At 40.2% G+C, this 16729-nt stretch overlaps 1 protein-coding gene across 2 annotated transcripts in view; it reads left to right on the plus strand.

Annotated features, from left to right (window-relative positions):
- CUNH1orf21 (chromosome unknown C1orf21 homolog) overlaps window positions 1–13168 on the plus strand; it is a 213008-nt gene extending 199840 nt beyond the window's left edge. For both annotated transcript variants that reach the window (XM_067535186.1, XM_067535187.1), the window contains exon 6: window positions 12410–13168. In XM_067535186.1, coding sequence (XP_067391287.1) covers window positions 12410–12448 — 39 coding nt within the window. In that variant the 3' untranslated portion in view covers window positions 12449–13168. The remainder of the gene's footprint in view (window positions 1–12409) is intronic.
- Window positions 13169–16729: the final 3561 nt, after the last annotated feature.

A 16729-nucleotide genomic window follows, 5' to 3' on the forward strand; every position in this document is an offset into this window, starting at 1 on the left:
TTTATTCTTCTTTAAAAGACTTTTGATTTTTACTAAATATTTGTCAGAAATTCAGTTTTCTGAGAATCTGCCAATAATGGAAAATGGATTGGAAAATAAGATATTTGATTTTTATATAACACTTTCAGTCCACTTTAAAATAGAACAAAGGACAACAGTAAGACATTTAAAGGAAGTGGGGGAAATTGTTATAAATCTAATCTGAAAAACAGTGAGTGACTTATCGATTGTGTTTGAAGTGGACCGGCATGCCACCAAAAAGAGCTAGGAGGAGGCACTGGGATTAGGACTCATAGATCCAGACAACACCAGAAAAAGATTCTGTGTCACAGGTCCTGATGTGTCCAAGTCTTTAGTGTGGTTATAAAATGCAGTGAGTATTCTGTCTCCACTACAAAGCAGAACTGTGTTGTAACTGAGTCATGATGTAACTGCATCCCCGGACACCCTTATATTTGTAGTGTAGACAGGCACAGACACTAGCATTATATAAGACTGGTCTATAAAAGCTATAAAGTGAATAATTTTGAATAAGGAAATACCCCTGAACTTCAATTTAAACCCCTAAAGCTGTTGGTCAGCTATTGCCGTTGAGTAAATAACCCAGACATTATAATGTGAAACACTATGAAAAATTGAGAAAGTTAAACATGTATTTTAAACTGATTGGGGGAAAAAAGACTGAGACTGAATAAGTAAGAAGACTGGTTAAAATAGTGATGCTGTAATCCAAACATGAAATTACAAGAGCAAAGACTGATATTTTAGCAGCTGAAAATATTAAGTAGTTATCAATCCTTGAGATCAAATAAATGACAATTACATGACTTAGAGAACCATTATAAGATGGAATGAGGCAAGTCAGTGTCAAAAAACCAACACCCAAGATCCTGGGACAGTAGAGCTATAACTGGGTACTGGGACAGTAGGGCTGAATTAACTTCCACAAAATGTGACCCAAAGGTAGAACACAGAATGTCATTTCCAACTAAGAAAGCTTCTGTCGGAGTTCAATGTAAAGAAAACATTGTGAGGCATCCAGATAGAGACATCTGTTATTTCTGTTTGAATATCTGTCCTTGGTAGAAAAGACTGAAAAGGAATCGTAGATATGGATATCAGTGTAGTTGTGATGATGAAAACAATATGAGTCAGAACAATCCCAGGAGGAAGTAAATATAAAATGAAGAAAGCTAAGGACCTAGTACCGAATCCTGAGTTATAGCAATGCCTTTAGAACATAACATCAAAAGCCTGAGCCACACACATTGTGGTTGCATCCTGGATCCCACTAGGTTCAATGGGAGTTTTTCCAATAACTTCAGTGGCGGGGGGTGGAATATATGATTGGAAACAAATAAACATGAAGTCATGTGGAAACTTCAGGATGATCAGCACTGATGTAGCATTGAATGGCCTGTAGTATTGGAAACAGTTTAACTGCCAAAACATTAAGCAATTCTAGAACTGCTGTTCTAGTCGAGCAGCAGCTTATACCCAGATAGAAAAAGATCCCTCAGCTCATGCAGTTGAAGTGAATTTTAAATAATTAGCAGCTAGAGTCATGGAGATTCCATGATAGTAGCATCCCCTGTTGCTAGCATAAAAATCTAGAGAAAGCAGCATTGCCATGGAGCTTGCTTAGCTCTATGGTACTGCTGGTTGGACGACCATAGGGCAGGAACACAAGACAGGGGCTTCAGTTCCTGCTTGATGCAAGTATTATATATATAAATAGCTAGTGAGGAAGAACAGAGGGAGGGGAGTAGGGAGTCAGAGGATGTCTCCCTCCCTGCAGCAAAGCAATGGCTGAGAGGGGTTTGGGTCAAAAATACTCATACTACCTGCTAATAGATGCAGTGCTGTGCTCATGAAATTTTCATGCTGGCATGGAACTACTGTGAATATAGTCACAGGTTTAAAATATAACACACGTACAAGGAGTTCAAAAATAAAGGGAAGACGTGAGAGAGAATGAGAGGCAGATAGTTAGCAATAGTTTAATCCAGTGATGGTACTTGTTAAAAGTACTCACTAAAGCGTGCCTGAATTCACATAAAACTTCCCAGTGGAGAGTGAAGAATTTATAATAGCATCAATTAAGCCTGAGGAAAGAGCCCCTGGAGTAAATTAGAGGGAATTGGGTCAGAGGGACAAGTAATTAGCTTGACCTTAGAAATCAAGGCACAAATATTATCTTCTAGAAATGGAAAGCAACAAAAGAGAAGAAAATAAAATGAAGAGCAATTCTCAGTCATCATAGAGAGATGATGGGTTTTCTGAAGCTGATTAATTTTGCCAGAGAGAGAGTGTAGCAGAATCAACCAGAGCAATTTGAAACATATTCCAGGATTCCTGAAGAGGAGTTTTATGGGAAATTTTAAATAAACTCAAAATTGTGACAAATACTGAACAAATAGAAATGGGCAGAGGCTGCAACATTGTGTTGTTGCTGAGGATGTTAAATAGCCATTTTTTTAAATGATACCTACTGTAAAACCTCCAAGAAAAATAGAGATATATTCTAGTAGAGAATCCCTTTATATACACACAATTTTGGTGCAGAATACAAAGATCATCATCAAGAATGGACTTCCTCCAGTGTCGTTCAGAATAATTAAGCTCATGCTTCGTTCTGAGATGAATCAGGGTTGTAAAAATACAAATGATGGAACAATGCAAGGAGAAAAATTATGTTTGAATTAACAAAGATTTGCTATGAAGCACAACATGGTAATCAAGATCACTGAGAGCTGGTGATGAACAGAAAATAATTTTCATATCCTGCCTAAAAATAATCCTATCTGTGTCCCCATAATCAAGAAAATAATTGAACAGGATAGAGAAGCCCAAAATGTACTTAGGCTTTGATCCTTTAAAGATTTAGGGCATATGTTTACCTTTACAAACTGAGTAATCCCTTTATCTCCAATGAGACTAGTCATGATACAAAGTTAAACATGTGCCGTAAATCTTTCCAGGCTTGGGGTTTTAGATTTCAAATTCTTTGGGACAGGGACTGTCTTCTCATTATGGATGTGCATGTGCCTCTAGTACAGGATCCTTGCCTGGGGTTTCTAGGTGCTACCATAATACAAGGATTACATAATCATAATGATAATTAAAAAAGAATCCAAAGCGGGAAATGGAATATGTGCAAAATTGTCCGAATTAAAGTATTTGGTGACAAAAAAATCCTGACAGATGGTCATCAAGATAAACAGATTCTGAAAAATGGTTGCCTTAACCTAGCATTACAAGTATGATGCATAGTACTAAAATGACAAACCAGATTATAATCCATTATAGTGACTCCATTTATAGTCAATATTTTATTTATAAATTATTATTATTGCTTCTATTTCAATCTGTAGGCACATTTTACATCCTCCTAGAGCAAAAACATCAATGCAATGAGATATAATTACATATTTACCTAAAGTCTAGTCTATGTTGGGGATTTTTTTTCCACCAATTTTAATTGCATCAATATAAAACCTAGTGCAACTAGGGCAAATCATTTCTTATATCAGTGTGAGATACCTACGTGTTTGCTATGTCAGTCTAGCCACATTCATTCAGAAAACATAGGACTGATCTGCACTGGTGATTGATGGGAGATACGTAAGCTACATAATGTAGATTGCATATCTCCCACTGATGTACTTACGTTCACATAGTGCGGCGTCTTCACGGTGCTGCATCAACAGGAGACGCCCTTCTGTCAATGCAGCCTTACTCCTTTCGGGAAGGTGGATTAATTGAGTCGAGCAAAGAGAAGCAGTAGAAGATTTTGAAGTGCCATACAATTTCTACAACTTTTGTTGCCTAATTTTGGGATATAATTGATTAAATTAGGATACATTTTCTGTTGCCACTTGACTTCTACAAACCCTGACTCCAAAGCGAGTTAACCCCCAATGGAACTGTTCACAACAGTGTTTTTGTGATGTTTATACCTGTGCATTGGAAATTGGATTTAAGACCATCAACTTCCATTGGCCTAGGCCATCAAACAATCATGCTATGATAATGACTCAGTCAATTTCATTAGTAAAACTGTAGGCATGAGACCCAGTCGGCAGACACAAAGCACCTCTTGTACAGTGTGTAAAGAATGCCATTAGAAATAAGAAATTTGCTAGCTGAAACATTTGCGAATTTTTAGACTAAAACTCCTTAATAAAGTGGATTGCTCTTAATGCATCCATTGATTTATCATACAAAATAAGAAATGAAAAAATTAACACTGTACAGTTATTTTGTGCCTCCTCTTAATGTTTTCTTCCCACCCTTTCTGTGAACACTGTACACAAAAACAGATTGATGAAAAGAGTTCCCACCGTAGGAACCACTTTAACGTTTTCCAGCTTTGGGATCTATTCTGAAAGAGGCCACTGTGTACAGCCAGCCCTTTTAGTGATAGCAGAAGAAAGAACTGTTTGGTGCAATTCATTTCACCCAATTAGGCCACCCGTCCTCCTCCCCCTTTATTTGCTTTGGGTTCTAGCTAGAGGATTCTGGTGCCAAACTGTGTAGGGGTAGCGGAAACAGTGTCTCCTTAGATACCTTTTTTCCCTATGTATAACTGTGTTAGCTACACAAAAACCCATTTAACTGGGAAGACTTCGGTATTCCTGCCATGTGGGTTTGTTTATCAGTCTGTCATCTAGAACAACAGAATGAAGTTTTTTTGTATATAAAAGGATATCATAAAACATACAGAATATCCTGGTAAGAGCATCAGAATACTTGCAGTTTCTAGATGCAACGAAAAAGGGGGGTAGGGGAAACCACCTAATAACTTTATATTATCCCTTGCATGTGAGCTGTTGAAGGGAGCTACATGCTGTATTTTTTTCCCTTATGTTCACAGACTTGTATTAAAGTAATTTTGTGATGCAGGTAATCCTACAAAAAAATAAAAATAGTTTTATGATTTCTGAAACTGTGAGGCAAAAAAATCTGGTATGTGCTGGAAATTACCTGGACTATTATTTTCCTCCTCTTCTAACTTTTCTTGACCTTGATAACTTTTAGTGGGAGCCTTTTAAAATTTGTATTTATTACATTGACCTGGCTATCATATTTATAATATGTTACTCCTTTTGACCCAAGCAGTTAGCTAATATTCAGGGTCTTGTGGATTATTTCCTTTAGGAGGAGCAATAGATGCCATCCTCTTTATTTACAAAGAATATACACAAAGTTCTGTTTCTCTGTGTACAGTAGAAATCAAAGAGCAGGAAACATTTCCTTACACAATATTCCAAGCCTCTTTTTCCAGCCAACATTCTGACCAGAAAACTCACTCTCTCAGGCAATTTCTACATAGCAAATGAAAGTGTGATTGTAGTGTGGCTAAGCGTACCTACGCTAGCTTTAATCTGGCTATCATAGGTACCAGTATTAGTAAAGACATGGCAGTACAGGCTAGCCACCTGAGTACAAGCCTGCTGGAGACCCTGGATATACATTCAGGCAGCAAGCTTACCTCCACTATAATCACACCTTCCTTTGCTGTGTAGATATATTCTTAGCTTTCCCCCAGGGTCACACTACAAACAAGTGCTTCTCTGGCCGCTCTTGGCTTTCTATGGCCTTCTCTGGCTGCTTCTGTGATCTTTCTGTCAGCTTCTGTCACACAACCACATACACCTCCATCAAACAATACCCAGCTCTCTGCATATGCATTCAGCCTCCAGTGAAATCCCTCGGCCCACATATCTCAAGATGAGGTCCTCCGCTCCTGATCAGCCTTGCATGTGGCACTGTTGGTAGCGGCTCCTAGTGTTTCATCTATCTTATTTCAAAAAGATCATAACTGCATCCTGCATTTGTCCTGAATGAAAGGCAGCTGTCACACCCACTAGCTTCAAGGAGGATTCAACTACCCACCACTATATCAGTAGTTTCTCATTTTAAATGTAATAGGAAACTATCTGACTGTGAACTTGATCTTTCCAAAGCACTGAGCAGGTTCGGGCCTTTATAGGCCCATTAGGACTGCTTACACGCTCACAAAGGAACTTAAGCACATGCTTAATTTTAGTATGAGTAGTATCATTAAGCAGGTGAGTGGTCCCTCTTAACTCAAAGATAGCATGTACTTAAGTATTTTGCTGCATCAGGGACAGAGTGCTCAGTACCTCGCAGGACTGAGCCCTATGTGGTTTGCAGAAGCAGAGAGTCACATTTGAATTGCCTTAGACGATGTCTATTCTTGGAACGTTATAATGGTATAGCTATACCGGTATACTATACCAGCAAAGTGCTCCTAATGTGAATACATCTTATGCTGGCAAAACTAGTCTTTTGCTGGTATAGCTTATTCTATCCCCCCTCAAGCAAAACAAGTTACACCAATAAAAATGCAACATTTTCAGCCCAGCTATATCAGTCAGAGGATCTCATCTCTCCTCTTCATGCCCTGACCGCATAGCTGTGCCAGCAGAAGTCTGTAGCATAGACCTGGCCTTAGTCTTAGGTTGTTTCTTCATTAGGGAGAAAAGGCATGGAATTAACTTGACTTGGTGAACTCGAGATAAAATACTGCCCAGACAAGGCAGTTTTCAGTCTAGTAATGAGTTAAAGACTCGTCTAGTTCCTAGTCTGAAAACTGCCTTGTCTACCTGGTAACTTGTGTTTACAAACTGGTTTGTCTTCAGTGGGATTTTACTTCGAGTTAGTTAACTCAAGTTAAGAACACACCTTTTTTTCCTAGTGAAGATAAGTCATTGTATTGGAAACCTTTATTACAAAGATTTGAATTTTATCCCACCCTGAAGATGTGGGAAGGGAGGGAAGCATATTTACAAACTTAAACAAATGAAACTGCTGTTTGTCTTCAACCTACGCTGCCCCCCCTTCTTCCTTACAGCTGATGGGTCTATTCAAGGCCCATTCCTTCTTATCACTCTATTTGAAGTTAAAGTGAGAAATGAATCCATATTGCTTGCGACTTGAAGCTTCTTAATGTGAAAGCACACTGGTGTGAGGCTGTAGTGAAGTCCTGAGATGGCTGTTTATATTAATTCAAATAGGGCCTTGTTTTCGCTTTTTAATTCAATTAACATGTTTGGCTGAAGTCTCTCCTCCTGCTAGTTTCTTTCAGGGATCATGTGTAAAAGATCTGCACGTCACGCTTCAGGAAAGTGTGGGAAGTATCCCTGGTATTTCTGCCAGCGCTTTCAGTCTCTCTCTCTCTTTCAAGTGCTGTTGCTGCCTACACAAGCTAATTGGAATCAGAAAGCTGACAGAATGCTTAAAAAGTAGAGTAGGAGTCTGAGCCAACTGCCACACCAGGCAAAATTACTTAAAAATGGTCATCACAAGGGAAGCAAACATGGAACTGTCCCATCATTTAGACACAGAAGTGAGCAATCCTTTATGCAGTGAAGCAGATACGTAAATAAAATGGTTGATGACGGTACTACAACTTCAGTTTAAATTCAAGAATTGAGCTGTGGAGGGTGTATATCCATAATGCTGCAGAGATTTGTTCTATGTGTATCTTTAAAAACATTCCATCTTGCTGTGGAGCAACAAGCTTCACTTTCAAAAATACAGTGGAAAATTTAAAAAAATGGAAGGAGGAAGAGGAGAAATGCTTGTTAACATTAAATATTTTTCTTCTACAGCAGCTTTTAACAGCAATAATGATTCTTGGGGCAGAGCATTTACTATGGAATAAATGACCAGCTAGGGTTTCCACTTTGAGTTATCAAGTCCCCCAACCTCTCATTTATCACCAGGAAATATCTTTGGCATCATTCATTATTCTTTAAGGGTGATTCTCACATCTGTTTATCATCAGTGCTTAATCAATTTAGTTTTGTTTAACATTTAGGAACTGTGTCAGGGTCTCTGAAATACAGAAAACCAAGTGGTTTTGGCCTTTCAGAAAAATGTTGCCCCATCCTCACCCCACCCCACCCCAAAAAATCACATGTATTAAAACCAAGTAAATTTTTAAGATGGTCTGATGGTCACAGTGCAAAGATGGGTCAGTGGTCCATTGGACTAAATATATGCCTGTTGAGTGCTAATCCTTTTTCAACCTACTAACCAAAACCACACATATCCATCTTCAGCCATAGACAGTAAGGCACTGCTGACCCTAGAGTTTAGACTGGGAGGATTGGTGCAAGGAAACACCACCAAACCAAAATGGACATCACTATCCCATAGGAGCGCAGTGGGTTTGAGCAACAAACCCAGAGCCACTTGATAGCCTTGTTTCTAGCAGCTCTACAGTGTCATGTGCATCAAATAACTTTTAAGCAGTTGCTTTTTAGCTGCAGAAAATGGAACAAGATGTCTCTGAAGACTTCCCCCCCCCCCCCCGAATTATTGCCCAAATACTTCCTTATTCTGTATTTTGCGATTGTTAAACAATTTACTATTCAAAATTCTCTTCCTGTGCATAAAAACCTGACAAGATTCTGGCCCAATTTCAGTTCGGAGGTATGTGGGCACAACTCTATTCAAGTTAGTGGTGTTGCTCCCATTTGCACCAGGGCTGAATTGGCCCTCTGTGCTTTCATTGTATATCAGGCTTTTATTTCTGCAGGGGCCCTCCCTACCCCTAGACTTCTCTAGAGACCTGAGCTTTCTCTATTTTTCCTCCTTTTCCTTGCCCCTAGTAACCAGTTCTTCCACATGTAGCAGCCAAGAATTTTTATTTGTGTGTTTGTGCATATGTTTGCTGTAGCCTGCACATAGGAACAAAAGGAAGTAGTGCAGACAGACTTTCAATACCTGCTCTAAACTTCAAGGATTAATCTTGCATATGAGCATTTGAAGTTTGTATTTAGAGGCAACATGGAGGATCAAGATCTTAGCAGGAGTGTTGGATACACTATGCCTTGGACAGGAGGCACTGCCCCTTCCAGTCCAGCCCCTTTGGGGAGGCTAGTGGAGCTGAGGGTGCTGGTCTTGCATAGATCTCGCACTCAGGGGAATACATTGTGTCTGACCACTTCATGGTGGCAAAGGATTGAGAGAGGTTCCTTGCACCCTCGATGCACCCATGCATGGCCTGGCATAGTCTGTCTCTTCATGTAGAGTGGTTTTACGGCATCAGAAATGTTTTATAGCATTTATAAATCTTTCAGTATTTACAAGGGCGAGACAGAATGGCAGTCATAGAATCATAGAGTTGGAAGGGACCTCAGGAGGTCATCTAGTCCAAACCCCTGCTCAAAGCAGGACTAACCAGGACTAAACTCAGCTAAATAATCCCAGCCAGGGCTTTGTCAAGCCGCAGCTTAAAAACCTCCAAAGATGGAGATTCCATCACCTCCGTAGATAACCCATTCCAGTGTTTCACCATCCTCCTAATGAAAAACTTTTTCCTAATGTCCAACCTAGACCTCCCCCACTGCAACTTGAGACCGTTGTTCCTTTTTCTGTCATCTGCCACCCCTGAGAACAGCCTAGCTCCATCCTCCCTGGAACCCCCTTTCAAGTAGTTAAAGGTTGCTATCAAATCCCCCCTCATTCTTCTCCTTTGCAGACTAAACAAGCCTAGTTCCCTCAGCCTCTCCTCGTAAGTCTTGTGCTCCAGCCCCCTAATCATTTTTGTTGCCCTCCGCTGGACTCTCTCCAACTTCTCCACATCCTTTTTGTAGTGGGGGGCCCAAAACTGGACACAATACTCCAAATGCGCCCTCACCAATGCCGAATAGAGGGGAATAATCACGTCCCATGATCTGCTGGCAATGCTCCTATTAATGCAGCCCAATACGCTATTAGCCTTCTTGGCAACCAGGGCATACTGCTGACTCATATCCAGCTTCTTATCCACTGTTACCCCCAGGTCCTTTTCTGCAGAACTGCTGCCTAGCTCATTGGTCCCCAGTCTGTAATTGTGCATGGGATTCTTCTGTCCTAAGTGCAGGACTCTACACTTGTCCTTGTTGAACCTCATCAGATTTCTTTTGGCCCAATCCTCCAGTTTGTTTAGGTCCTTCTGTATCCTATCCCCACCTTCCAGGATATCTACCACTCCCCCTAGCTTAGTGTCATCTGCAAACTTGCTGAGGGTGCAATCTACTGCATCCTCCAGATCATTAATGAAGATGTTGAACAAAACCGGCCCCAGGACCGACCGCTGGCGAACTCCGCTTGTGACCGGCTGCCAGCTAGACAATGAGCCATTGATCACTACTCGTTGAGCCCTATGCTCTAGCCAGTTCTCTATCCATTTTATAGTCAATTCATCCAACCCATACTACTTTAACTTGCTGATAAGAATACTGTGAGAGACCATATCAAAAGATTTGCTAAAGTTAAGGTATATCACGTCCACCGCTTTCCCCACATCCACAAAGCCAGTCACCTCATCATAGAAAGCAATCAGGTTGGTCAGGCATGACTTGCCCTTGGTGAATCCATGTTAACTGTTCCTGATCACCTTCCTCTCCTCCAAGTGCCTTAAAATGGATTCCTTGAGGACCTGCTCCATGATTTTTCCTGGGATTGAGGTGAGGCTGACCAGTCTGTAGTTCCCTGGATCCTCTTTCCTCCCTTTCTTGAAGATGGGCACTATATTTGCTTTTTTCCAGTCCTCAGGGACCTCCCCCAGTTGCCACGAGCTTTCAAAGATAATAGCTAATGGCTCTGAAATCACCTCAGCCAATTCCCTCAGCACCCTCGGGTGCATTGCATCTGGCCCCATGGACTTGTGTATGTCCAATCTTTCTAAATATTCCTAAACCTGTTCCTTCAGCACTGAGGGATGTTTAGCTCCTCCCCATTCTGTGCTCCCCAGTGCAGTAGTCTGGGAGCTGACCTTGTCTGTGAAGACAGAGGCAAAACAGGCATTGAGTACCTCATCTTTCTCCACATCCTCTGTCACTAGGTTGCCTCCCCCATTCTGTAAGGGGCCCACACTTTCCCTAGTCTTCCTCTTGTTGGCAGCATATCTGTAGAAACCCTTCTTGTTCCCCTTCACATCCCTTGCTAGCTGCAACTCCAGTTGTGCTTTGGCCTTCCTGATTTCATTCCTGCATGTTCGAGCAGTATTTTTATAATCCTCCCTAATCATCTGACCAAGCTTCCACTTCTTGTAAGCTTCTTTTGTGTGTTTAAGTTCACCAAAGACTTCTTTGTTAAGTCAAGCTGGAAGCCTACCATATTTGCTATTCTTCCTGCACATCAGGATGGTTTGTTCCTGTGCCCTCAATAAGATTTCTTTAAAATACAGCCAGCTCTCTTGGATTCCTTTCCCCCTCATACTTGCCTCCCAGAGGATCCTGCCCATCAGCTCCCTGAGGGAGTCAAAGTCTGCTTTTCTGAAGTCCATGGTCCGTATCGTGCTGTTCTCCTTTCTTCCTTTTGTCAGTATCCTGAACTCGACCATCTCATGGTCACTGTTCCCTAGGTTGCCACCCACTTCTACTTCTCCTACCAAATCGTCCCTGTTTGTGAGCAGCAGGTCAAGAGAAGCATGGCCCCTAGTTGGTTGCTCCAGCACTTGCACCAGGAAATTGTCTGCAACACTATCCAAAAATTCCTGGATTGTCTGTGCTCTGCTGTATTGCTCTTCCAGCAGATGTCAGGGTGATTGAAGTCCCCAATGAGAACCAGGTCCTGTGAACTGGAAACTTTCCCTAGTTGACTGAAGAAAGCCTCATCTACCTCGTTCTCCTGGTCTGGTGGTCTATAACAGACACCCACCACGACATCACCCTTATTGTTCTTGCTTCTAAGCTTAACCCAGAGACTCTCAAGTGGCTTATCTCCAGTTTCATACTGGAGTCTCTTCATACCAGTCTCTGCTATGCAGTGCAGTTTGGCCACTTGGAAAGTGTCTCTGTTGCTCAGCAGGTCTTTAGTTTACATTCAAGAGTTTAGTAATAATACTAAGTGGAATCCCTTCAAGCATCGCTGTGCTAGCAAATGTTGATGAGCAGGGGGACTATACTACTAGAAGTCTCATATTTCAGATGACACATAAAACATAACTTGCCTGGTTAGTAAGGATTCCCTGAAACATTTCACAAGCTTTAGGGTGTTAGCCCCATTGTCCTTGCTTAATTTTTATATGGATGTATTTTGCTCATATAAAAATCCCTTGTTGCTTTTAATGGATAAACTATTCCTCTTCATTTTCCTGTTCCCAAAATGGTTGTCTTATTTTGCTTATAATATTATAATGGCTGCTGCCTTGCACTCCATAGGTGACTGCATTCTCGTGGTGGATCTACATCTCTGCATCTATTTAGTGTATCTATGGGTAAAGTATCTTTGTAAATCAGTGTGTAGAACCCACTGGGATGTGTGGATAAAAGATGTATGTACTTCCCTGTAAGCCTCAGTCATCTTACTCAGTGTTTCCAATTACTTATTTGCTTTTCATTCTCTCTCTTGAATTGTTCATTTGTGTATCTGTTTCTCTTTAAAGGGTCGTGATTACTGTTCAGAAGAGGAGGATATCACATAGTGCCAATTCTGCCAATCAAAACAGGAATACTACTGTGTAAATAGATTACAACCCAGTCAAAATCTTTGGAAGTCTTCTAGAGTGAGCAGCACTGCATAACAAAAGAAGATCATTTCAATATTGTATGCTCCATTCAATTACAGTGTTTCTTAAAAAAAACAGACAAGGAACATTGCTAAGAACTCGTATGGAACTGTCTTTGTTGCTGCTAGTTAAAACTTGTTGCAACTTTTCACTTTTCTGTGTCCAGGTATGCAGGAAATCCTTAAATTTAATCTGAAAGAAGCTGTTGATTTTACTAAGGCTGCTGACCTGTTTTCTATCAGATGAGGTAGTTACACAAAATTTCCATAACTGAACATTCAAGCTTCTAAGAAATCTTCAAGCTGTTTGTCAGTCCACAGATGGGCTGGAGTGCTTAGTATTACTGGTGATTTCAGCCTTTGGAGATGGGATGTGTTTTGTCATGACAGGCCTTGTTTCTCTACTGGGAAGAAGTTGAGAAACTATTGTCCATTAAAAGCATGTTATCACACAAATACTGGAAGTGATGCAGGAGCAGAAATTTGTATTCTAAAGGGGAAAAAAGTTTCATTTAATAGGTATTTTAATCAAGGACTAAGCTTACAGTATTGGCTTTGCTGAACGCAAATGGAAGTGTGATCACAATCATTTGAATCCCTTTTTTCTAAGAAAATAAACATTTACTGTTTTTATGTATTCTTGTCTTTTACCATTCATACAGTACAATGTTTATGAGTCTGGGGGACAGGAAAGGCAAAAGCATCCCTCTATAGTTCCAACTCCAAGATGCTATACACTTTAAACCACCCATGTGCCAATTTGGAATGTCTGTTGTGTGTTCTGTAGAGTTTATTTTTTCATATTATACAAAGAAGATATTATCTTCTTAAAGGCAGATGTAATATTTTTAACAAATACTGTCAAGACTAAAAATCCTGGGGGGGGACACCTTTTGTATTTATTCTTTTAAAGGAGTTTGGTAACTGTGCCTGTCTTTATCTTTGTGACAGTGTGTAACCCCAAAAGATGGCCACAACAAGAAGAGATTCTGTTTTTGTCAATGTGTTACCAGGACACAGAGGTTTCTGTATTAAGCTTGTTTCAGTGCTGTTTTGTTGGATTATGTACATGGAACTGACTGTGGATCTTGAAATATATTCAAGCCAAGATTTTCCAGTGTGACTACTGATTTTAGGTGCTTCCATTTTTTGGGTGCCTAATTTGAGGCATCTTAAAGGGCCATGGTTTTCAACTAGTCACATTTGAAATTCTTGTCTAAAGTTATGAACTCTGGATACTGGGAATTGAACAGAATGCCTTGATGCCAAAGGGGGTGGAGTTAACAATCAGTATGAAAAGGTTTTGTGCTGTTTAGAAATTGTCATAGTGGAGCAATTGATGGAACTATTGCTTGAATGGTATACAAAGTGACCCTCTCTCTTTTCTCCCACCCTCACTTCCTCATTTTTTCACCATACTTCTTCCTAAATCCTGCAACCTGCTGAGGGCACCTCAATCTTCCATCGACCTCACTGGGAGTTTGAGTGCTCAATACATCACAGGATAGGACACAAAGTTACTAATAAGCAGCTAATATTTTTTCAGAGTAAGATTCCAGAAGCAACTGTCCTAGTAGACAGAGATTCTACCAGCTTGCACAGATTTTTATCTTGCATGTGATTGAAAAATACAGGGGAATTCCAGTTTCCCAGATCTTCGTTCATTTTTTATCAATTGATTTTAACAATTTAATCTTACTTATTTTATGGCATAGCATATCCCAACCTGACCAGAATCTGTGGTCCGGGTGTCCCATCATTTTTATCAGAATTGTCCTGATTTCTCCTGGAGTTGAAGCATGATAGAAACTGGTTTGTGTTCTATACAATGACTGTGCCCCTGTTGTACTGAACTTGCTTCATGACTGGTGTCATCTCTCAGTAAGGTAGCCATCCCCAGCAGGAGCATCAGGAACACTCATTTTAACCCATTAAACAACTTGGGGCCTGATTTTGCTAGCCCTACTCATGGAAGCGGAGCAGTCCTTAAACCCCAGTGGCTTCAAGGGAACAATGAAGGGTTGCAGGATTGAGATCTCTCATTTCAGATATAATTAATAGTTTCCATGTGATAAATGTTTCTTGCCATGCAAGTTCTGTGTTGGAAAAACACATGTACAGCAGCCCTTAAATATGTCAGTCTCCTTCAGTATGGAGTCACTTTTAGCGTGCTAATACTAAATGTAAAATAAATGTATAGTTGTTTATAATGCTAAAAACAGTTGGTTGCAATTGTATACTGTTGTAAGCCTTATGAAGGAAGAAAAAACATACCTGACCCTTCTGATGTGTCTAATGTGACTATACTATTAAGCAGCTAGTGTTCTAAGCTTTTGTGTAAATTATAACCTGACTTGCTTATTGCTGCCTTCAAGTGACAATAGCAGCAAATGCTTGAGTGGGCGGTTGTATTAGTGGTTGCAGTGGTATGGGGAAGGAAGAGTTCTGAGGAGAATTTGGAGGGAAAATAATAGCTGTCAGTTGCTCTTTATGGAATTCAAGACTGCAGCAGACTGCCAATGGGTGTGGAGTGATTATCGACAAGATTCACAATTACCTTACCAATTTTATTGTGCGGTAAGTGTGAATAGAATTGAGAATTTTATTATTCCTGTTGTTGACATCCAGACAGCAAATCCTGGGCCATGGCAATATTTGTTATCATTGACAGCTATCATGCAAAAAAGAGAATTTTGCGTTCACAGTTTTCTGTGCTCTGACTTTGGCTCTTGCCTGGTCATTTAACTAGCGGTCTTATTCTTTTTTACATGAAAAAGCAGAGTTCTGCTGTGATGATAAAAGGAAAGAAACTTTATTTACTGAAACAGAACAAAAAAACATAGCAGAAGTCTTTCTTTTTCTAATCTCCAGTGTCAGAGTTCTGTGAAATAAGATGGCTTCTGAACATTGAAGGCTCTGTGGCTCTGTTTTGACATCCTTCTCTCTACACCTGGACTACTGAAAGCTGTCGGCTTTGTTTGGTAAAGCAAGAGGACTGGATTGGAATGTTTCTTAAAGATTCAATCAGTGAGATACGGAGAGAACCTCAGCAGAACAACCTGAAGAGAATGCATACAGCTGGCTGGAAGTTGGAAAGGGGCAATGAACAACAGAAACTCCTTTAAGTTGAAAATGCCTAGGAGTGAGATCTTAACTAAAAGCCTGTTCTGTTTTGCCATTGCTGAAAATTCATATTTAATTTATTTATTGGTTTTGTAGGAGGGAGAACTTGCAGGTACCAAAAGCAGAAATGTTAAGCTTTTCAGATAAATAATATTCTAAATCAGGTCTATTTTATTTCCTTTGACAATGACCTAGCAAATTTTGCTAGAAATCTAAAAATACACTGCCAGCGCTCCTTTGCTGAAGATATATAATAATATAAACAGTCTACCTTAGATTTAAAATTTATCTCTTCTCAAGTTGTACCTCACTTTTACACTGATTATATACGTTTGGGGGGAGGGGGAATTTAACACAATATGTGCTGCTGATTATTTTTAAATGAGTTTTTCAAGGCTTTTTTTTAATGCAAGAAGTACCAAGAAAGTGATTCTGTAAGATGCCTTTACCCTAGAACCTTAGGGTGAGATTCTGGTTCTCTGTACAGAGCTTGAGTTAAAGGGCTTTGTGTTTTGAATCTGCACCATTTGAATTCTCTCTTCTGCCCACCGAGCCCTGGTAAATGGTGACATAAATTGTCACCATTTATCTGCTTGAAGGACCAAATCCTGGCCACAGACCCACAGGCATCCTGCAGGTTTGTGCAATGTGTGAGATGGGGCAGGAATTTCATAACCTATTCATAGAAAACACTATCACTATGCTAAGATTCAGTGTTTGGGCTGGTGACTATAAAATCCATTAGCATTTTTAGAAATGCATTTATTCCTATATTCTAGATCATTATGGCTTTCCAGGTAGGTAAATAAAATATCAAACTTCTGAAGAGCAGCAAGATACACTGAAAAGACTGGCTGGCACCATTGGAGTGTGTTCGCTACCTAACTGCTGGCAGAACTGTATTGAGTTATCTGTAGAGTAGAAGTGTCAATACAAAGGCAGAGGGCCACTAGAAGATACTGCTAGAGTCTGCAGAGAACAGGAGGGAATGATGGGACTGGTTTGTGCATTTCAGAGTCTTGGTGTATCTGAGTAAAGGACAGTAATGGTGCAATTCTCATCACAACCAAATGGG

Source organism: Emydura macquarii, unplaced genomic scaffold, assembly GCF_026122565.2.
Source record: "Emydura macquarii macquarii isolate MOO-44397 ecotype Brisbane River unplaced genomic scaffold, CSIRO-AGI_Emac_v2 contig_3477, whole genome shotgun sequence".
In the NCBI taxonomy this organism is placed as follows: Eukaryota; Metazoa; Chordata; order Testudines; family Chelidae; genus Emydura; species Emydura macquarii.